We start from the raw sequence: 24,174 nt of genomic DNA on the forward strand, positions 1-24,174 counted from the left end.
GACCAGAAGACCACTATAAGAAATCTAGTGGATGACGTGAACATACAAAGTCTGATTCCTTCCAAGTCTGTGGTAAATATGTTGCCTCATATTTAAAATTATTCAAGATGTTCTCTTACATCTTTATTTCTCTATGCCTTTCTTCAATCTTCATCTTTCTTAAATAAAAAGATTCAGTAAAATTATTGCTGAAAATTGATGTGGTCATGCTGTATGAATATATATCTATCTTGTATCTATCCAACTCCAATATACTATAAATATTAGCATATATACCATGTGTGTTCATGTATTCCTATGTACGAAATGATTTTTAAAAATTCCAAGGTCTCAGTTATATAACTGATTCATTTGGGTATCAATTAATTTCTTTTCTCTTTCACAAATGTCAAGTGTCCAAGAGTGATACCTGGTTACTAAGATCAGCAAAATGCCCTAAGTGACTATTTCTATTCTCTTTAATACTGAAAGGGATTGGTTATTTGGTGATTCTGTCTACAACTTGGCAATGATTCCAATACATAATTGAAACTGATGTAACTATGCATCTATAAACCTCATGTGGTGGGGTTCATATTTGAACATTTTTTCACATGAACCTTTTTCTCAAGGAAACAATAATGATAATATGATCAATATTTGTATAGGGATTTAGATTGTAATGCAGTTCTATATATTTATTTGATATAGGGCATTTATAACTTGTTACAGCCTCACTGCAATCCTACTGTGATTACTGTTTTATAGATAAAAAACATTTATATTCAGAGCAGCTGGATGAGTTGCCCAAAGTTGCCCAAATAGTAAGTGATCGAGTTGAGACATAAAACGCAATCTCCCAACTCCTCATTCTACATTCCTTCCCTGCTACACTAATATTGATAAATGTTCTCAGCAGTTCCTTCAAAAAGATAATTGAGTTAATAATAGAGTTCTTTGATTTCTATTTGAATGCTCTTCAAGTTAAAATATAGGAATGTGATAAATTTAAGTACTAGAGAAATAGGCCCTGCAGAAACAGACTGTTTGCTTTATAGAATTTTTTCAAATTCCCTTTACAAAATTATAACAATGACATAAAACTTTTTAATAAACATAATTAGGAAGCATTTAATATCAGCAAGATTTGCTACTATATAATGAAATATATAATGAAACTACAAATCAAACTGTGATACTGTGAAATAATCCCAAATAGGACTAGATCATGACTGTATCTACATGACTCCAAATTAACTGTTTTTTTTTTTAAGTTTTTATTGCAGAGTCTATTTTTTTAAATTAACATTGCCATTCTTTGGTCATATTTTTGGCATAGCAGAGGCAAAGCCTAGATCTAAGAAATATAAATACACAAGTGAAAATGGAAGAATTCAGTCCAAAAATATGATTTTTCTTACATGTAGTCATTTTTATATTTGACATCAGGGTCTGCTCTTAGATCTTCAGCTTGTTGAGTACAAACTCTGTCTAGATCGTATTTTTCTCCAAGACACCATTAGGAGCAGAGGAGTGGTCTAATAAATGTGTACTGAGTTGAACAGACATCAAACAGATGGGCTTCCACAGTATTCCACTCTATGATCTTTGGTAATTTTCCACAGCTGTTTAAGTTTCTTACCAAAATGAGAGCCATTCCTTTCAATGTGGAAGACCACTCCTTTCTTGAAATCATTTCATCCCAGTGCTTGAAAACATCTCTCCTAGTTTCCAGCTCTCCGTCTTTCTTTGCCTTTCTCTTTAATGTTGGTTATTCCCAGGATCTTCTTTTCTACTTTCTTCTGATCCCTTTCTCCATTATCTGTGGATATCTTCCTACATACTAAAAAAATTCCAAATTGCATCAGTAGCACATATCTAGTTCTAGATCTACATGCATAGCCTCCCACTGGATAGCTTCACATCTTCACATGACAAACACTTCAAACTGAACTTACTTTTTTCACCACAACTGGCTCCTCTTGTGTCCATCATTCACTTAGACACCCAATCCAGAAACCCCAGAATCCTTGCCTCCCTCTGCCCTTCACTTCCCACATCCTTGAGCTCCTTGCCATGTATGTAACATATTTACAGGTTCTAAGAACTAGGAAGGATGTGGATATCTTGAAGGAGGGCTTTATTCTATTTACCACATGGTTCATCAGATTGCCTTGAGCTAAAATGAATGGCTGTGCCTTTCTCCCTATGCCTCAGTCAGTTATTAGATGTAGAGCCGTGTCCCACTGGATCCAAAATGTAGGAAGGTTATGACCTTGGCAAGGTGAGTCCCAGCAGCAGAGTTGGTTCTGGTTCCTGACAGGCTGACAGTGTTTACTGACAGTGATCTTAGAAGCTGGGACAACAAGTCCTTTCTTGAAGAAAGAACTGTGTGATGTGTCTCCATATTCATCACAGTTCACTCTTTGAGCCATTTGCATCCAATTATTCATATATGTTTGGAGAACAGCTTGTCTTAAATCCTTGTGGGACTCTCAGGTGGAATCTTAGAAGAAGTTTCCCATCACCAAGAAGTGATGGGAAAAAGTACAGTTCCAATGACTGGTGCTGGGCTTGTGGGGCCTAACTGATCTTATTGTCTCCCTTCCCCATCAGTATGTATAGAGTCCCCTCACTCTCAGAGAGCTGGCCTTGGTGGCTTACCTAGTTATACAGCCCAGATCCTCATCTCTGACTGTGTCCTTGTTCATTTACCGTTATAACTGAACAAGAGGGTATGAAGTGGTGCCTGAATTATCACTCAACATATTCCTCTTTGTCCCTATTGTATAATGTAGCCCTGCTTCTTCCTAACCAATGGGGTAAATTACCTTAGCCAAGATGGTGACTTTTCTTTTTGTCTACTGATATCTACATCCCTTGGTGGAAGACTTCCAAGATTTTTTTTTTTTTTTTTTTTTTTGCTTTTTAGGGCCATACCCATAGCATATGGAGTTTCCCAGGAGAGGAGTCTAATAGGAGCTACACCTGCCGGCCTACACCATAGCCACAGCAACACCAGATCTGAGCCATGTCTGCGACCTACACCACAGCTCACGGCAATGCCAGGTCCTTAACACACTAACTAGCAAGGCCAGGGATTGAACCCGCAACCTCATGGTTCCTAGTCAGATTCGTTTCCACTGCACCACAACAGGCACTCCAAAACCAACATTTTTAACCTTGGAGGTCCCATTGTGGCTCAATGGGTTAGGAACCCAACATAGTCTCCATGAAGATGTGGGTTTGATCACTGACCTTGCTCAGTGGGTTAAGAATATAGCACTACTGCAAGCTGCAGCATAGGTCTCAGTTGTGGCTTGGATCCAGTGTTGCCATGGCTGTGGCATAGGCCTCAGCTGCTGCTCCAATTTGACTCCTTGCCTAGGAACTTCCATATGTCACAGGTGTGGCTGTAAAAACTAAAATAAGAAGGAGAATAAGGAGGAGGAGGAGAGGGAGGAGAAAAAGAAGAAGGAAAAGAAGAGAAGTTCATTTCTAACTAACCCTCTAAAGACAAAAGCTTTGCAAACAGGAAGCACCTATTTCCCAAAAGGGCCATGGGAAGTCAAGGTATGTGTGGTCACTTCTACTTCCACTTCTTGGCTTCTAGACCTATATAGTCTTCCTAATGCAGCCCTATATGAACACTTTGTTAGTCAAGGTATAGCCTGTGTCCTGGAAGATGGACACCATCCTCATAAAGTATCAGCCTCAAGCTGGCACTTTAGCTGTGCTTTCTGGAGGCTGTTCTACTTCTCTTCCCAAAAGCTTCTTGGTGGGACAGTATGTAATATGAACAGTGGATCCCATGGTCACAAGCCCCCTCCTGTGCTTCAGGTAATGTGTGTTAACTGACTTGACATAACATCATGTGGGATTCTAGGTCCATAGAGTGAACATTCTGTAAGCCCTTGAATGGTGATACTGGCTGAATCCTTGAAGGTGGGAAAGGAAAGCCCATACCAAAAATATATGTCTAGCATGAGCATGAATCACTGGCCCTTTCAGACTAAAGGTGGTCCAACATAGTCAACTTAGGATCAGATAGTCAGTTCATTCTAGGAATGTTGCCATATTGGAGCCCCAGCATTAGTCTCTGCTAATTGTACGCAAGACATTTGGCAGCAGGAGCAGTAATGTCAGCCTTTGTTGGTTGGGTAACCATGCTGCTGGGTCCAGGCATAGCCTCCATTTCTATCACCATGGCAATTTCATCTGTATGCCCATTGTGCTGGTGTCATCTGACTTAGTCATTTTGCTTACTTAGTTGCTTAGTACCTCTTCTGTGGTTAATGCTCTTTGGTGGACCTTAAAATGTGATAGAAAGGTCTTCACATTTTTTACCCATTCACAGTTGTCTTTTCTTATGTCTCTACCTTGTCCTCTTTGTCTTCCTGTCTTTCCAGTCTTCCTGCTGTCATGCCACCATCTATGAATTGTATCTATTCTAATGTGAGCTGTTTCTCTGTATACAAAGTGACCACTTGAAACTCTGCCCATTGAGAAGATTTTTCTTTGCTCCAGTTTTGGTTCTCAGAGAAGATACATGGAGGTAGAATTTGGTGTGTAGGATATCTAGTAAAGAGTGTCCTTGAAAGGATGGAAAAAAGAGAAAGGAAGCAAGATTAGGTAGAGGGAGAAGTACAGCTTGGTGTGGACCTGATGGTGTTATTTGACCTGATAGGAAGCTCTGGAGTTAAAAAAATCTTTTAGAGTTTTCATGTGTTGCCCTTTCATGGCTGGACCTTCAGTCTCCACCTCAGTTGGTCACTGGGTGTAGACTGCTCTATGGGAAAGTTGTGACCTTCTTCAAGGTATTTCTTGGAGACTGAGTCAACCCCTGAATAATTTGACAGCTAACAGCTGCCACTGATGATACTCTTGAAGAGGGATTGGGTGACACATCTCTGTGTCCACAGAGAATCAGGTAGTCTGATTCTATGTATGCTATTTCCTGGGTGATCTTGTGTAAATTGCTTAACTGTTCTGAGTTTTGCTTTCCTCGTCTTTAAAACGAGGGTCATAGTAGTACTTATTTCCTAGGGATTTTGTGAAGTTCCAGAATATAATTCATGTAAAGCACATTATATGGAGCACCAGGAAAAGCCCATTGAAGATTCACTGTTATTATTTTTTATTAGAAAACTGGATCAGGCTATGCTTCAGCATATTTCCAGGATCTTTATTGTTGAATAGTGATCAAGAGAACTTCTCCTTTAAAGTATTATCTGTTTTTTTAAATTTCTGGGTTCAGATATAGGAAGTTAGCTGTACATTATTTAGATTCAAGTCTCTGGGGAAGAAGTCTGGCTTTTTTTTTTTTTTTGTACGCACAACTCCTCTTATATGTAAGAAGCTTGCGCTTCTTCCTTCAACTAAAGGGTATGGGAAACACAAGAGGAAATCTTGCAGCAGGCTGAGTGTGTGGATGGCTGTGTGTCATCATGACCCTCTCATGACCTCAGATAATGACTGACTCTCCAGCTACGTCCACCCCAGCCACAGAGGGTCCGGCAGGCTATGAAGAGGAGCATTCCATCTGGCAGGTACCCAATGCTGGTTGACTTGAAATAATCACGAACTGATTATCATTTCTTGTAAGCGGCCTAAGTATCCTGGATTTAAGATGAGCAACTCTACTTTGTGAGGGATCACACTGGCCCCCAGTGAAGGAAAAAATGAACCAAAGAACCCTAAAGAAAAGAGCTCCAACCCAACATCTTAGACAAAGTCCCTAGGGCAGTGGTTTCCAAACTTCAGATTGTAACCCATAAAAAGCAAAATTATTTTAGTGGATGGTGACCAGGTTTTTTTTTTTTTTTTAAATGGGCTAATAAAATAGAAAATATCTAAATATATTTAGTGTGGAAATCTTATGTATTGTTTCAGAAAACTTTTTCATTGGTGCACGTACTTTTTTTCTGGAATACCATACAAAAAGAGTGTATATCTGGTTGCATAGCTTCTTGAAACACACAACCTTGGGAAGACACAGCAAGAACAATTATCCTGACATTCTTAACCCAGAAGCCTTACTTGTCTTTCCTTTCTTTTGATCTCTTAATTCTTCCCATTTCATTCACCTTCTGTTCACCATACCTGGGGTGATTGGGAGAGAATGCATTTTATTTCTTTGTCTCCTGTGCCCCTTCTCGGTTCCAGGTGGTGCCTGGGTGAAATTAACAGGCCTGACATCCCTATTTCTCTCATCTCTGGGGCAAAGCAGTCAAGAATAAGCAAACTGCTGGATTCTGGGAGGGGGTTGGAGTAGCCTTTTTATCTGAGATGGGTGATGCCAATGAAAAAATTACAGAAAATCTCATTTGGATCCTCAAACCTAGGTTGCTAGACAGAAATCTAGAGTCCATGTGCAGAGGCAGTATTTGAAGCAAAAGTGGGGGAGGAAGGGTTGATCTTGCAGTGCTGAAATGGGAAGAGGGGAGGCTGAAGGAAAGGATTTCCCAAATGAGAACATCCACAGCAATGCTTCATGATCTGAAAATGAGGAAAGCTAAAAACCTATAAAACTATTTCTTAACCTACCAATTTAAGTATTTTAAATATGACCAAAAGGAGATAATAAGGGTGTGTGTTACATGGGTGTATCCATTTCCAAGTTATACAGCTAATTGTGCATTTCAGTATATATACATTTTACTTAAAAAAAAAAAAAAAGGCCCCTCCCACTATGTAAGGATACAGTGAGAAGCCTCCAGCTCTGAACTGGGGAGGGGACTCTCACTAGCGAAGGAGACAATGCTGATGCCTTGATCTTGAATTTCCAGCCACCAGATCTATGAGAAATAAATTTCTGCCCCCCGCCCCTGTTTTTTAAATAATTGAGGAGCTCCCATTGTGGCTCAGTGGTAACAAACCTTACTAGTATCCATGAGGATGCAGGTTCGATCCCTGGTCTCACTCAATCAGTGGGTTAAGGATCTGGTGTTGTAGTGAGCTGTGGTGTAGCTTGCAAATATGGCTTGGATCTGGCATTGCTGTGGCTGTGGTGTAGGCCAACAGCTGCAGCTCTGGTTCGACCCCTAGCTTGGGAACTTCCACATGCCTCAGATGTGGCCCTGAAAATCAGAAGAAAAAAAAAGAAGATAATTGAGTTAGAGTGGGAAGTATAAGGAGGTAAAGATGGGTCGAGAATGGATGATTATTGATTAATGGGTGATGCGTACACGGGATTCATTATACTATTATATTTATTTTGTGTTAGAAAATTTGCACTATATCTCAAATGCCTTGAACAGTTTTCCTTGTATTAATCCATCCAAGTGGTGATATTATCTTTATCTCAAATCAACGTGGAAGCAATAAATGGGCTACACTGCATCCACATTCTTTTTTTCTTTTTTCTTTTGTCTTTTTTAGGGCTGCACCTGTGGCATATGGAGATTCCCAGGCTAGGGGTGGAATCAGTGCTGTAGCCACTGGTCTATACCAGAACCACAGCAATTCCAGATCCGAGCTGTGTCTGCGACCTATACCACAGCTCACACAATGCCAGATCCTTAATCCACTGAGCAAGGCAAGGGATTTTGTGTTAGAAAAAAAAGCCAGACTTCTTCCCCAGAGACTTGAATCTAAATAATGTCGAATCCACAACCTCATGGTTCCTAGTTGGATTCGTTTCTGCTGTTCCACGACCGGAACTCCTGCTTCCACATTCTTAACTGCTCCCAGCAGCCAAGTCTTCCAAGATCTCCAGGAGAGACATACTGACCATGGTCATATGGGTAATCAGAAGAGATCTAAGAGAGACAGTAGATTTGTGTCTGAAAATGATTAAATCCAGCATTTCTCCATTGACTCCACAGATCTCTTCAATGTCCAACCTTTCGAGGAAACTGTGAAGGTAAGAAGAGACTTTTGCTTGTTGTTTCAGTAGTGTATTGATAACTAAGGAGGCAGTAAGACCTGTACCCATCTAGAAAGTGCCCGATGTTGTGAATTATGACTAGAAGAGGTAGGGGGCAACAGCTGGCAATTCAACACATTTGGTTTCCTCTCATAGGAAGCCACAATCTAATCTTTAAGCATGGAACCCGCAGAGTTTCTTGCTCAGGGCTAAGAATATAAAGTCTTGCTGGGGAGTTCCCTTCATGGCTCAGTGGTTATCAAACCCGACTCGGATGCCTGAGAATGCGGGTACGATCCCTCACCTCACTCAGTGGGTTAAGGATCTGGTGTTGCTGTGAGCTGTGGTATAGATCACAGACACAGCGTGAATCTGGTGTTGCTATGGCTGTGGTGCAGGCTGGCAGCTGTAGCTTCTATTCGACCCCTAGCCTGGGAAATTCCATATGCCATGGGTGCGGCCCTAAAAGAAAAGCAAAAAGTAAAAATAAAAAATAAAAATAAATAAATAAAGGCTTGCTAGTGAGGAAATGGTCACCTTCATCTGCCTCCTCCTTAACAGTTTCAGAGTGAGAGTGTGCAGTCAGAGGCTGGTCTTGATGTCTAATGACAGAAGACAGAACTGGTGCCCTGACATGATGTGCTAGAAAGGCATTCTAGTCTTGAATCTTCAAGTATTGGACAGTCCATCCAGCTAAGCTATACTTTCATTTCCTTATCTGTAAAATGATTCAGCTGAATTCTAAAGGTCCCTTTTATTTCTAAAATTCTATGATTCATTTGCCATAGTTAAAGTCTCAGTCACTCATTACATTGGCGACCTATCAATAAGGCAGCATTTTCCTCTCTCATGCATTACCTAATTCTTTCTTTTTTAAAAATTGAAGTATATATATAGTTGATTTACCGTACTGTGATAGTCTCAGGTAAGGGTCTCACAAACAGAGAGAGTAATAATTACTTCTAAGTGGTGATTTAGGACATAATGAGATAGAGTCCCAAGTACCTAATATCTTCACTAGCTGTAGCAGTTCCTAAATTACACTAGAAGAAATTTGTTTCTTTACATTTTAGAGGGTCCTCTTTAAGACTCCTTTATTAAAATGGAAATTCCCCAGAAGACTACTCAGGCTTAGCACTGATTTAAAACTTTATGGAAGAAATCTGTTAGATAGGTCTTGTGGGCAGGAGGAGAGGAAGGGGCTGAAGAAAATTCCAAACATCAAAGTGTATGCACTGTACTTCCTTTTCTTCAGTTTTTATAATGATTTTTATTTTTTCCATTATAGCTGATTTACAGTGTTCCGTCAATTTTCTACTGTACAGGCAGGTGACCCAGTCACACATACATGTATACATTTTTTTTTTCTGATTTCCAGACAAAACTTTCCTTGAAAAAGAAACATGCACCTGCATGTGCATCACAGCGCTATTCACAATAGCTAAGACATGGAAACAACCTAAATGTCCATTGGCAGATGAATGGATTATATATACACAATGGAATACTACTCAGCCATAAAAAAGAATGAAATAATGCCATTTGCAGCAACATGGATGGAACTAGAGACTCTCATACTAAGTGAAGTAAGTCAGAAAGAGAAAGACAAATACCATATGATATCACTTATATCCTCTGTACTTCTTGAGCTCCACTACTCTGAGCGATGGACTCATCGATACAGGAAAGGGAATATAGAGGGGTCGAGGTTAGACAATAGTGTGTGCAGATGTGAATCAGTTGGAATCAAAATAATTTTAGCATATGACTCTGAAATTCCTTCCATCTCTATTATGGACTGAATGTTTGTGTCCCCCCAGATTCACATGTTGAGCCTCTAGCCCCTAATGCTATGTTATTTGGGGAGGGGGCCTTTGGGAGTTAGTGAGGGTTTGAGGAGGCGAAGTTGGATGGGGCCCTAATGTTGGAATTAGTGCCCTCGTAAGAGGAGACTGAAGGGGTTTGCTATCTCTCTCCTCACATACACCAAGGAAAGGCCATGTGAGCACACAGCCAGAAGGTGGCTGTCTGAAAGCCAGGAAGAGAGCTCTCACTAAAACTGGATCCTGCTGGATATTGATTCCAGGCTTTCCAGCTTCCAACACTGTGAGAAAAGAAATTTCTAGCCAAAGCCTCAGTCTGTGGTATATTGTCTTGGCAGCCTGAGCTGACTAATAAATCATCTTTTAATCATGCAGCCCCCCTTCCCTTCCAGTGTTAGCCATGAGCCAATTTGCCAAGGTAAGCATGAAGGAAATGTCCTCAAAACATCTGGCAAGGATTATTCTTTTTTTTTTTTTTTTTTTTTTGTCTTTTTGCCATTTCTTGGGCTGCTCCTACGGCATATGGAGGTTCCCAGGCTAAGGTCGAATCGGAGCTGTAGCCACTGGCCTACACCAGAGCCACAGCAACGCGGGATCGAGCCGCGTCTGCAACCTACACCACAGCTCACGGCAACGCCGGATCGTTAACCCACTGAGCAAGGGCAGGGACCGAACCCGCAACCTCATGGTTCCTAGTCGGATTTGTTAACCACTGCGCCACGACGTGAACTCCAAGGATTATTCTTAACATTATTCCTCAACCAGAGGTTACCAGACTGGTGCTCTTGCTGTAATTGACCACTTTCAGATGATCTATTCAAAAAAGGTGGTTACATTTCTTAAAGGAAATTTCTCTCTTAAACTGTCCCTCATGTGAAGCAGGTTTATTGACTTGATACCTGTCTGAGGTGAAAAGGCTTTTAAATATTTTTTACAAAATTATCAGCATTTTCCACACATGTTCCAAAGTAAGGAAAATGGAATGGAGAGAACTCTTATCCTCATTACACAGATTCAGTGATTACCAGGATTTTGCTGGTGAAGATTTTTTTTAAAAAAGGAAATATCAGTGAGAGACAAAGTATTATATTTACAAAGTAGTAAGTGCCATGGAGAATGTAAATCATTATTTTGTGGTTTATGAATATGTTATCAAACTGGAGAAAAATGTATCTAATTCTTCTTTAACTACACACAAGGGTAAATCTGGCCTAAGCTTTTAAAAACTAGAATCTTTAATAAAATGGAAATATTAAATATTCAGTGATAAATCTTTTTTTCAGTAGGTTTCTTATGCTTTCTTCTCCTTAGAAGGTCCCGGGAGGGGGTTTCCAGGTGAGGGTTCCATGAATAGACAGCCTCTCCCTCTTTTATTATTAATTATTATTTATTATTTATTTATTTATTTGCTTTTCAGGCCACACCTGCAGCATATGGAAGTTCCCTGGCTAGGGGTCAAATGGAGCTGCAGCTGCCAGCCTACACCACAGCTACAGCATCACAGGATCGAGCTGCATCTGTGACCTATAACACAGCTCACAGCAATGCCAAATCCCCAACCCACTGAGTGAGCCAAGGGATCAAACCTGCATCCTCATGGATACTGATTGGATGAGTTTCTGCTCCACCACAATGGGAACTCTGACAGTCCCTCCTTCTTAATATCCAAGTTCTTCTGAACAGTCTCCTGAGGGAGGAACCTAGGGGCATTCGTTTTCTCTACCTTACTGCATCCTCTCATAGATTCTCATCTGATTTTTCTATAATCATGGTTAAATCCTTCACTTGATTTCACAGCCTCTTTAGACTGGCCTCCTAATAGCATCATTTCCTTACAATTCTATAAGGACATATAACAGCCAACATATTTTATCACTCATGTCTTTCAAACCGTATAGTGGTCTCCTTCCCAGTAAATTTCCTCTGCTACCAACCACAGACTAGACTCATACGGTTTACTGCAGGTCACTGCTTTTTTCCTTGCCTCTTTCAACTTGCATTACCGTGTTCCCAGTGAGGAGTCTTTGGGATTATGACATGGCATTTTTGTCTTTGATACCACCCCTTTGCTTATAAAATTCTTCCCTGTGAGTTTTTCAATCTCTCTCTCTCTCTTTTTTCTTTTTAGGCTACACCCATGGCATATGGAAGTTCCCCGGGGGCAAGGATCGAATCTGAGCCTGAGCTGTGAACTACACCAGAGCTGCAGCAACACTGGATCCTTAACCCACTGCACCGTAGGAGGAACTCCTCCATATATCTTTTTTCCCCTTATGCTATGCATCTCTTCAAAATTTTATCTATTAAAAACAAGAACAGTGGTTCCCATTGTGGCTTAGTGATAACTAATCTGACTAGCACCTGTGAGGACACAGGTTTGATTCCTGGCCTCACCTAGTGGGTTAAGGATCTAGCATTGCAGGGTTACCATTGTGATGCATAGGAAACAAATCTGACTAGGAACCATAAGGTTGTGGGTTCGATTCCTGGCCTCGGTCAGTGGGTTAAGGACCCGGTGTTGCTGTGAGCTGTGGTATAGGTCCTAGATGTGGCTTGGATCTGGCATTGCTGTCTCTCTAGTGTAGGCCGGCCGTAAGAGTTCTGATTAGACCCCTAGCCTGGGAACCTCCATGTGCCACAGCCTAAAAAGACAAAAGACAAAAAAAAAAAAAAAAAAAGGATCTGGCGTTGCCTTGAGCTGTGGTGTAGGTCACAGATGTGCTCAGATCTTGAGTTGCTGTGGCTGTGGTGTAGGCCAGTGGCTACAGCTCTGATTTGACCCTTAACCTGGGAACCTCTATATGCCATAGGTGCGGCCCTAAAAAGACAAAAAACAAAACCAACAAACAAAAAAAACCCAAAAAACATAAACCAAACAACAACAACTAGCAAGATGGCCTGGAAGAGGTTGTTAGGGTCTACTTACCACTCTAAAGCCAATAAAGAGGCAAGTTTGGTGGAAAGGAAAGTTTGCTTTATTTTGGATGCCAGCAACTGGGCAGGAGGGTAGACTTCTGTTCAAAGGGCTGACTCCCCCATTGACAGTCTGTGGGCCAAGCTTTTATAGACACAGAGAGGCGGGTATATGCAGAAACATCATGGTCAGCTCTGACAGTCGTCTTGGAATCGGTCACTCGGTGGTCTGACCAGTGTCATCTCGATTGTTAATCTTCAGTTCAAGGTGGCGTGTTCCCATTTCCTTGAGGCCAGTTCTTGGAATTGTGGCAGTTTATGACATGGCCACAGTCTGGTCATCATGTAGTTAACTTCTTCCACCTGGTGGGGGTTTCAGTATCTACAAGACAGCTCACAGGATATGGCTCAGAATATTATTTAGAGCCCTTCAGAAGGTGCTAAAAGCCCTTGATTTTGCTTAATGGCTAAACTATTTGGTCTCATTTGACTGTTTTCCTTTGCTCCTGTATCTTCTCACTTCTCCCATTAAACTTTATTCTTTGACAGGAGTTTTTCTATAGACCAAAGCAAGCAGAGGACATGAGGTAGGGGCGGGGGGAGGTCCTGCTCAGTTTCAAGGTGGCCTTTCTCTCTCCTTAGTTATCCTTAGTGTGAGATAGCAGGTGCTGCATGAGTTACACAGTGCATTTGCTAGCCTACTGTGTTCACATTTGGGGGTTGAGCTTTAGTATTTGGGAGATAGTTTAAAGATGTCCCAGATGTTTGTGAGGCAAATCCTGTAAAAATACTCATTTAAAATTTAACTTCTGGGCAGTGCTAGGAATGAGGGGGGGGGGGGGGGGGGGGGGGGGGGGGGGGGGGGGGGGGCAGTGCTACATGATAATAAATATAAAAAAAAAAAAAAAAAAAAAAAAAAAAAAAAAAAAAAAAAAAAAAAAAAAAACTTCTGCATCTAGGATACCATGTGTATTTAAATTTTTCTCTGAGTGCTGAATGTGTATATATGATGTTTCAGATAACAATTGGGATAGTCTATGATGATATAATAGTGGGTAAGAAAAAGAGGACGAATACAAAACAGTTGATAGCATCTTTTAGAGAGAATCAGATTTTATTTATTTTTTATTTTTTAAACATAATCACCTCCTTAAAGGAACCCAGTCCTTGCCATCTCAACCTTTACTCTGATCATTGCTGTTATTACAGTAGTTCACAGTTTAAAGTCAATGACATTCAAGGAGGGCCTACAGCAAAAGACAGCTTTCTAGTACCACCTTGTGGCCAACTTATTAATATATCTTTTAAGCCAATTATTTTATGTAGATGGGCAGGTGTTCAGACAGAGTGTAAGTAAAATATGCATTTTGATGTATATATAATTTTATAAATAATAGATGATACATCTGGAAGAAATTTTACTTTTATTGGAAACTCAGGTAGTGGGGACAGATTTCATTCCACAGATTCAGATATGTAGGACTTAATTTCTCTGTAATTAACTTAATCTCAGTTAATTCAGTGGCCCCCAATCCACCCTTAAGCTTCTTCTAAACTCTGGAGTACCTAAAGGGCATGAGGAAATGTGGGAAGAGTTTCTGAGCATTGGTCATCGAACAACATGCGTCACTTCAGGGTCATTCATTACTTGTTCCCAGCTGCACAAAACCTTCAGGGCTGGTGTATATCTTTGCCAATGCTGGACCATTTTTGGGCACCAGGAATCTTCTGCTGCTCTACATCACACTGAGGCCCACCTGTCTGGACGCTTTGCATCTCCACTGTTTCCTGGGCTGCCTCTCTGGGGCTCCATCTGTGAAAACAGGCTCTTCTAGGACCTCCCAGACCATCTGGAGTTGTTTTATTCTCCTCTAGGTGAGCAGAGTTCAGGATCCTTTTAAGTCAGTCAGTGACACGTTAGTATATGACTTCTTTCTCCCCCACATCTCCCCATTTATCCCACCTCCCAGTCTCTGGCAACCACGTTTCTATTCTCTGTTTTACTGAGTTTGACCTTTTTTAGTCTTTCTTTGAAAAAAAATTCCACATATAAGTGGTAATAATTCCACATGCAGTGTTTGTCTTTTTCTGTCTGGCTTATTTCACTTAGCATAATGTCCTCCAGTTTTATCCATGTTGCAAATGATATAAGTTCCATTTTGAAGGGTGAATAATATTCAATTGCATAAATGCATCACATTTTTGTAATCTGTTCATCCATTGACAGACACTGTTGTGAATGATGCTACAATGAACATGGCAGTACAGATATCTTTTCTGGGTAATGGTTTCGTTTTCTTTTTATAGATACCCAGAAGCAGGATTGCTGGACCATATCATAGTTCTATTTTTAATTTCTTGAGAAACCTCCATTCTCTTTTCCATAGTGGCTGTATCCATTTACATTCCCACCACTCATGTATCTGTTGGTCATTTGTATGTCTTCGTACATAAGAAGAAATATTTATTCAGGTCTTTTGTCCACTTTTACTTGGGTTATTTGTTGTTTTGCTATTGAGTTGTGTGAGTTCCTTATACATCTTGAATATGAGCCCTTCATGAGATATGAGGTTTGCAAACACTTTCATTCCATAGGTTGCCTTTTTATTTTGTTGATTGTTTCGTTTGCAGAGTAGAAAGTTTTTAGATTGATGTTGACCCACTTGTTTGTTTTTGCTTTTTTTCCTAATCCAAAATATCATTGCAAAAGTCAATGTCAAAGAGCTTATCTATATGTTTCATTCTAGGACTTTTATGGTTTTAGGTCTTATGTTCAAATCTTTAATCCCATTTTGAGTTTATTTTTGGGTTTGGTGTAAGATAGGGGTTCATTTCCCCTCTTTTGTTTGTGGATGTCCTGTTTTCCCAATACCACTTAGAATACTTCTGTAAGGAAAATCTATCCCTTTCCTCGTTTTTTTAATTAAATGATTTTTATTTTGTCCATTATGGTTGATTTACAGTGTTCTGCCAATTTCTACTGTACAGCAGTGACCCAGTCACACATATACATTGTTTTTCTCACATTATCCTCCATCATGCTCTATCGCAAATGACTAGATATAGTTCCCAGTGCTATACAACAGGATCTCATTGCTTATCCATTCCAAAGGCAATAGTTTGCATCTATTAACCCCAGATTCCCAGTCCATCCCACTCCCAAACCTGGCCAAAAGTTTGCCAATTTTGTTTACATTTTCAAAGAACCAGCTCTTGGTTTTATTGATTTTTTCTATTGTTTTTCAAATCTCTGTTTTATTGATTTCCTCTCTGATCTTTATGATTTCCTTCCTTCTGCTGACTTTAGGTTTTGTTTGTTCTTTTTTTTCTAGTTCATTTAGGTGGTGGGTTAAGTTGTCAATTTGAGATTTTTCTTCTTTTTTGAGGAAGGCCTGTATCACTATGAATTTCCCTCTAAGCACTTCCTTTGCGGCATCCCATAGTTTTGAATGGTTGTGTCTTCATTATCATTTTTATCCAGGTATTTTTTAATTTTCTTTTTGATTTCTTATTGATCCATTGGTTTTTTAGTAGCATGTTGTTTGGTCTTTGTGTAGTTAGTTTTTTCTCATTTCTTTCCTGTGGTTGATTTCTAGTTTCATGCCATCGTGGTCAGAGAAGATACTTGGAATAACTTCCATACTTTCAAATTTGTTGAGGTTAGTTTTGTACCCCAGTATGTGGTCAATCCTTGAGAATGTTCCATGTGCACTTGAGAAGAATGTATATTCTGATTTTTTGGATGTAATGTCCCAAAAATATCAATTAAGTCTATCTTTTCTACTGTGTTATTTAGGATCTCTGTTGTCTTATTGCTTTTCTGTCTAGAGGATCTGTCCATTGATGTGAGTGGTGTGTTAAAGTCTCCTACTATTATTGTATTCCCATCAATTTCTCCTTTTATGTTTGTTAGTATTTGTTGTAGATATCTGGATACTCCTATATTAGGGGCATATATATTGACCGTTGTAACGTCCTCCTCTTGAATGGACCATTTTATCATTAAATAGTGTCCTTCTTTGTCTTTCTTTATGGCCTTCATTTTAAAGTCTATTTTGTCTGATATGAGTATTGTTAACTCCTGCTTTTCTGTCTTGTCCATTGACATGAAATATCTCTTCCCATCTCCTCACTTTCAGTCTATTACGTGTCCTCCTTTGCTCTGAGGTGAGTCTTTTGTAGACAGCATATTGTAGGCGTTTGCTTTTTTATCCAATTTACCACTCTGTGTCTTCTGATTGGAGCATTCAGTCCATGACATTTAAGGTAATTATTGATAAATATGTATTTATTGCCATTTTAAAGCTTGTTTTCCACTTGTTCTATGTTTCTCCTTTATTCCTTTCTTTTTTTGTTTGGATGATTTCAATTTACTTTATGCTTGTATACTTTTTAGTTTTTTTGAAATAATGTTTGGTTTTGATTTGTGGTTGTCCTGTTTTTGAAGTATGTTAACCCCTTCCTATATCTGCTTGATTTAGCCTGATAGTCATATAGGCTCAAACGCATTAAAAAAAAAAAAAAAACAGAGTCTAGATTTTCTTACTTTCCTTCCCCACATCCTATGCTTTCGAAGTCCTTTTTTTTTTAACATCTTCATGTTTGTCTTTTTGCTGTTTCCATTTTTACAGTAGCCCCCCCCCCCCCACTTTTAGATCTGTATCCTGGCTTAAGTGATTGCTTTCCTATTGTGATTTCTTCCATCCTATTTCTTATTTCTTTTTATTTAGAAAAGCCCTTTCATTATTTCTTTGAGATTGGGTTTAGTATTGCTATACTCTTTTACCTTTTGTTTGTTGGAGAAATTCTTTATTTCCCCTTCTATTTTAAATGATATCTTTTCTGGGTAGAGTATTCTAGGCTGCAAATTTTTCTCTTTTAGAACTTTGAATATATCTTGCTATTCTTTTCTGGCCTGTAGTGTTTCTGTAGAGGAAATCAGCTGATAGCCTTATGGGAGTTGCCTTATAATTAATGCTTTTGTGTTTCTCTTGCTGCCTTTAGAATCCTCTCTTTAACTTTTGCTATTTTTATTTTAATATGTCTTGGTATGGACCTGTTTGGGTTCAACTCGTTTGGGGCCCTCTGTGCTTCCTGTATCTTAATATCCATTTCCTTTAGATTTGGAAATTTTTCAGACATAATTTCTTCAAATATATTTTCAATCCCCTTTTCTTTTTCTTCTTCTTCTGGAGTTCCTATTATGCATAGATTGGCCTACTTTATATTATCCCATATATCTCTTATATTACTTTCATGTCTTTTAATTTGGTTTCCTGTCTGCTGTCTTAATTGGGTGATTTCTATTTTCTATATTCCAAATCACTAATTCGTTCCTTCTGTTCTTTAGTGCCTTTAGCTCAGTTTGCATCTCTGAAAATGAATTTTCTAATTTTTCCTGGTTCCTCTTTATATTTTCTATTTCCTTTCTAAAGTAATCTGCATTACTATTTATATCTGCTCTTAATTCCTTGACATTCAGCCTTAATTCCTTCAGTATTTTCACTATCTCCCTTTTGAACTCAGTGTCTATCAGACTGCAGATGTCTGTTTCATTGTTTGCTGCTCCAGGTGAATTCTCCTGTTCTTTTAACTGGGAATGGTTCCTGAGCTTCTTCATCTTGCTTATGCTTTTCTTTTTCTCTGAGTTTATGGAAACCAAACTGTAGTCTTGGGGGGCTATTTGTATGCAAGAGTGCCCCTTTGTATTTTGTGGGAGGTTAGTATTTATTTTTGACATGGGAATTTTGATATTGCTGTCTCTTTCTTTGGTGTGAGCAGGCTCTTATCCCTAGGGTGCTGAGTGTATTTCCAGGGAGAAGGAGGCAACGGCTGGTAGTCAGTGCCTGGATGCTGGGCTCTTGACAGTAGAAAGGACGTGCAGGAAGGTGGCACAGACTACTTCTAGTCACAGGGCCCTGGGAAATGGTAATGAGCCTTAGGCAGATTTAGAAGTGCCCAGAGCATTTGGCAATGGCAACAGCAGGTCAGGTGTATTCCTGGGAAGTAAGAGCAAAAACGAGTGGTGCTCAGTTGCAGTGTCCTCTTTTTTGCTGACCTCTGAGGTTACTGGGGCCACAGGTGGAGCCTGTTCACAGATCCCTGTGGTGGCAGGCCATGCCTCCCTCTGCTTTCTGAGGTGACTGCTGTGATTTGCCCCTGCTACCTGTAGATCACACAAGAGGCACCGCATCATGCTTAGCCCCCACTGCCTTTAGCCCACACAAGAGGTGCCTGGCCATCTGTAGCCCACATGAGAAGCACCTGGTCTCCTGTAGCCTGAGAAAGTGGCCTCTCACTCCCTGTGGCCTGCACCAATGGTGCCCTGCCCTCTGAGAGCCTGTGTGAGTGTGGGCAGGGAGATTCCTATGGTGGTCTGATCCTCCTCTTCTGCCCTCCCCAACAATGGCATCTTGCTGCTTCTGCAGGCCCTGACCTCCTCCCAGGTTACCTTGGCTGTGGCATTCTGCTCCCCAGTCCATAGCACACCTCTCCTCAGCTTGTGGCACACCACTCCCTAGCCCCTCAGGCTGTCTCCACATGGCCACTCCTAGTCCTCTCCCTGGAACTGACCTCCAGAGCCTGAGTCTCAGCACCCAGTCCCCACCCTAGTGTCTCAAGCTGTGGTGTCCAGGTTGGTGGTGCAGATGATCTGTGTGGCTCTCACTCTGCTTTGCCCTCCTCAGTCCAGCTGCTACACTTTTCTAGGCGACTTTGAGGTCCCTCTGTCTCGGCCAATCTCCCCATTTTTTAGGTGGCTTCCCAGGGTGTGGGTTCCTTTTTTCTTTCATAGCTCCCTCTCATTAATGCTAGTTGCATCCTGATTCCTTTTTTCTCTCTTTCTTTCTCTGTTTTTTTTTTTTTGTTGTTGTTGTTGTTGTTCTACCCAGTTATGTCAAAGGTTTATTGCCCTTTTTGGTGGTTAAGTTCTTCTGCCAGTTTTTAGTACATGTTCTGTTCAAATCATTCTACATGCAGATGTGGTTTTTTGATGTGTTTGTGGGAAAAGGTGAGCTCAACATCTTATTCCTCCACCTTCTTGATCCTGTCTCCCTCTCTCATTTATTTATATGTTCAATTACGTATTAATATCACTGTGGGCTCATGGATGTTTATTTAAAGGGTTTTATTCTAATACTATCACCATTTATTACTTAAATTGCACCAGCGTTAGCCCTTTGGAAGGAGCTCCTTGAGTTTGGCTTCTGTGTTCTTTTGATAAGACTGTATCCCATTTTGAGCCATTCCTTAATTTCTGACACATAAAGATGTTTCAGGCTCATCTTGTTTTTGTTGTATTCTAGCCCTGGAACCAATCTTTTCTCTGGGGAGTGCTGATTCCTTTTATTGGGGAATGGTATTTAGAAAGTAGGGTCTGGGTGGTAGGTATACTCAGTGATATTCAAATATCATTGCTCCTAGGCCATCCCAGTGTTTACACTCATACCTAAAAATGTACACATGTATTTTTATTTCTCTACATACCCCTGTGTGTGTGTGTGTGTGTGTATGTCAAAAGCCATGATTTTCTACTGATACTGCTGATTCCACTCCAACACCACAGAGCTCTTTAGCTCTTTCTGACTTTCCCTCTTTTCTTATTTATAATCCTTCCTCCAACATCTGGCTGCAAATCAGAAAAGAGGGAGAATCACAGGAGGGTTAGGGTAAATAGCATTGTACACATTTCCATTAGCTGGAACTTAGACATTTGGCTTCCCAATTACAAGGCAAAAATTAAATCAAAGGAGTTCCCATTGTGAGTTGGCAGGTTAAGAAGCTGACTAGTATTCATGAGGATGTAGGTTTGATCCTTGGCTTTGCTCAGTGGTTTAAATATCCAGCATTGACTCAAGTTGCAGTGTAGGTCCTTCATTGCTGTGGTCGTGGAGTAGGCCAGCAGCTGCAGCTCTGATTCCATCCCTAGCCCAGGAACTTACATATGCTGCACATGCAGCCTTCAAAAGAAAAAAGAAAAAAAAACAAAAACAAAAACGGAGAAACACGGGGTTATATGGGAGAAATATGGTCTAGCATCGTGCTTAGAAAGAGAATAAACATTAAAATGAGCACTTGCATTCTTTGCCATACCCAAGGTTCTATGCAAATATTGTAACTTTCTATGTGTGCCACAAAGTGAAAAAGTTTGGGAAGTACTAATTTAGATAGACTCACTGATTTGTAAAAATTAAGGAGCAGCTAGATTTCTTACAACTAAATCGTATTATCTAATTAGGGTTGACAATGTTATTATTAGTTTTGGCAAATATTTCTGATATGTAAATAAAAAAGTCAGTGGGAAAACACCAAAACTTAAGTGTAATAAGCAGATTCAAATTTTCAAACCAGAATGTATATTTTTTTTGCCTCCATATCTAAGACAAATAAAAATCTGAGTATTTATGTATGTAAGTCTGTTTGTTGAGTTGGGTTTTCAGTTTTTAGTTTCCAAATAACTCAATGACATCCTGTTAAGTACTGTAAGGAAGTGACTAATTAACATGATAGGATAACAGTTACTCTTTAGCTGATACTGTGTTGCTAATTCAAATTCTGTATGGATGTATTCAGAAATGTATGGTATTTTCTGCTTTAGTGGAGACAGTTATTTTCTATTGCTCACTTTCTAAGTTCTTATGAAGTCTTAATGCATATTCTGGGAATTAAGATATTATACTCTCAAAGATAACAATTCTTACCCTTTTAGTATAACCATATTTCTGATATTTTCTTGTGGAGAATTAGACATATTAAAATAAATTAATTAATGAGTTAAACAGACCCGAGAGTTAGTACTTTGTATAAGAGAATATTTAATTAATGCAGAATATTTGATCATTCAATTTGGACTGAAACTATATTTTAATTTAAAACATAAAAAAGGAGTTCCTGTTGTGGCGCAGTGGTTAACGAATCTGACTAGGAACCACGAGGTTGCGGGTTCGATCCCTGGCCTCGATCAGTGGGTTAACGATCCGGCGTTGCAGTGACCTGTGGTGTAGGTTGCAGACGCGGCTCGGATCCCGCATTGCTGTGGCTCTGGTGTTGGCTGGTGGCTACAGCTCCAATTTGACCCCTAGCCTGGGAACCTCCATATGCTGCTGGTGCAGACCTAGAAAAGGCAAAATAAATAAATAATAAAATAAAATAAAACATAAAAAAAATCACATAACTACTCTGTCCTAAAATGGCTTTTGCAAAGACGGAGAAAGGACTATACCTTCTGATATTATGTAGGAAAAAATAGTACTAGGCTCAAAGTCTTATAGGTTATTTTTTAAAAAATAAATTTATTAAGGTGTAATTGACATACAGTAGCACACATTCACAGTGTATAATTTTAACGTTTTGATGTATGCGTGCGCACGTGCAAACATACACACACACACAAACACACACACACATGTGAACCTCTTACCCAATCAAGGTAATAAAAATATCCACCACCCCAAAGGGTTTTCTCACACTCCTTTGAAATTCCTTGCCCTCTATGCTATCCCTAGGAAACCACTTATCTGTTTTCTGTCACTGTAGATTAATTTGCACTTTCTACAGTATTACATGAATGAAATTATATAAATGTATCCTTTTTGTCTGACTTCTTCAATTTGGGATACTTACTGTGAGTTTCACCCATGTTGCTGTGTGTAAAAATAATTCATTCTCTTTATAGTTGAGTAGTGTCATGTTATATGCATGATTCATTATTTGTTTTTTCTTTCACCTGCTGATGAATATTTGGATTCTTTCCAGTGTTTGCAAACAAAACTGCTATGAACATTTGTGTTCTAGTCTTTGTGTAGATATATGCTTCCTTTTTTTTTTCTAGCCATCCCCATGGCATATGGAAGTTCCTGGGCCAGAGATTGAATGTGAGTTGCATCTGTAACCTATGGCATGGCTGTGGCCAAATTCTTAACCCACTGTTCTGGTCTGGGGATTGACAGGTCTGGTCTCCTGCCACAGAGACTGCTGCCTTAATCTGTTGCACTGGAATTCTTATACTTCCATTTTTCTTGGGTAAATACCTAGGAATGGATTGGCTGGATTTTATGGTAACTGTGTGTTTTATTTTTTTTCATGGTTAATTCTATTTTATTTTATTTATTTAAACTCAATAAATTTTATTATGTGTATAGTTTTACATTGATCATAACAACCCAATTTTTACAGCATTTCCACCCCAAACCCTCAGCCCATCCCTCTACTCTGCATCCTTTCTCTTTTGGTAACCATAAGGTTTTCAACATTTGTGAATTGGTATCTGTTGTGCAAAGTTCATTGTATCATTTTTTTTTTTATATTCCACATGTAAGTGATAGCATGTGACATTGCTGTCTCACTGTCTAACTTCACTTAGCATGATAATTTCTAGGTCCAGCCATGTTGCTGCGAATGCCATTATGCCATTCCTTTTTTATGGCTGAGTAATATTCCATTGTGTATATGGACCACATCTTCTTTATTGACTCCTCTATCGATGGACATCAGGTTGCCTCTATGCCTTGGCTACTGTATATAGTGTTGCGGTGAACACTGGAGTACATGTATCTTTTCAAGTCATGGTTTTCTCTGATAGATGCCCAGGAGTGGCATTGCTGGATCAACTGGTAATTCTATTTTTAGATTTCTGAGGAATCTCCATACTGTTTTTTATAATGGTTACACCAATTTACATGCCTACCAACATGAAAGAGTTCCCATTTCGCTGCACCCTCTCCAGCATTTATTGTTTGTAGACCTTTTGATGATGGCCATTCTGGCTGGTATAAGCTAGTACCTCATAATAGTTTTGATTTGCATTTCTCTAATAATTAGTGATACTGAACTTCTTTTCATGTGGCTTTTTTTGGCCATCCATATGTCTTCTTTGGAGAATTGTCTGTTTAGATCTTCTGCCCATTTTTTGATGCAGTTGTTTTTTTTGGTATTGAGCTACAGGAGGTCTTTATATATTTTGGAGATAGATCCCTTGTCTTTACGTTTGTGAATATTTTCTTTCATTCTGTGAGTTGTATTTTTATTTTGTTTAGTGTTTCCTTTGCTATGGAGAAACTTTTAAGTTTAATTAGGTCCCACTTGCTTATTTTTGTGTTTATTGTCATTAGGAGGTAGATCTGAGAAGATATTGCTGTGGTTTATATCAGAAAGTGTTGGGCCTATGTTTTCTGCTAAGAGTTTTATAGAATCTGATGTCATATTTAGGTCTTTAACCCATTTTGAGTTAATTTTTGTGTACGGTGTTAGGAGGAGTTCTAATTTCATTTTTTATATGTGGCTGTCCAGTTTTCTCAACACCACATTTTGAAAGGACTGTCTTTTCTCCATTGTATATTCTTGCCTCCTTTGTCATAGATTAGTTGACTGTAGGTGCGTGGGTTTAATTCTGGGCTTTCTATCCTGTTCCACTGATCTGTATGTCTGATTTTGTGCCAGTGCCATACTGTTTTGGTGACTGTAGCTTTGTAGTATAGTCAGAAGTCAGGGAGCCTGATTCATCCAACTCCATTTTTCTTTTTCAGGATGTCTTTGGCTATTCTGGGTCTTTTGTGCTTCCAAACAAACTTTAACATATTTTGATCTAGTTCTGTG

The 24,174-nt window shown here is 39.5% G+C and overlaps 1 protein-coding gene across 1 annotated transcript in view; it reads left to right on the forward strand.

The window, feature by feature from the left end:
* The window catches only part of YTHDC2 (YTH domain containing 2), an 88,775-nt gene continuing 69,964 nt past the window's right edge, over positions 5,364-24,174 (forward strand). The window contains exons 1-2 of the mRNA XM_021084629.1: positions 5,364-5,528; positions 7,806-7,843. Of these exons, the coding sequence (XP_020940288.1) occupies positions 5,503-5,528; positions 7,806-7,843 (64 nt within the window). The 5' untranslated portion in view covers positions 5,364-5,502. The remainder of the gene's footprint in view (positions 5,529-7,805; positions 7,844-24,174) is intronic.

Source organism: Sus scrofa, chromosome 2 (assembly GCF_000003025.6).
Source record: "Sus scrofa isolate TJ Tabasco breed Duroc chromosome 2, Sscrofa11.1, whole genome shotgun sequence".
Classification (NCBI taxonomy): domain Eukaryota; kingdom Metazoa; phylum Chordata; class Mammalia; order Artiodactyla; family Suidae; genus Sus; species Sus scrofa.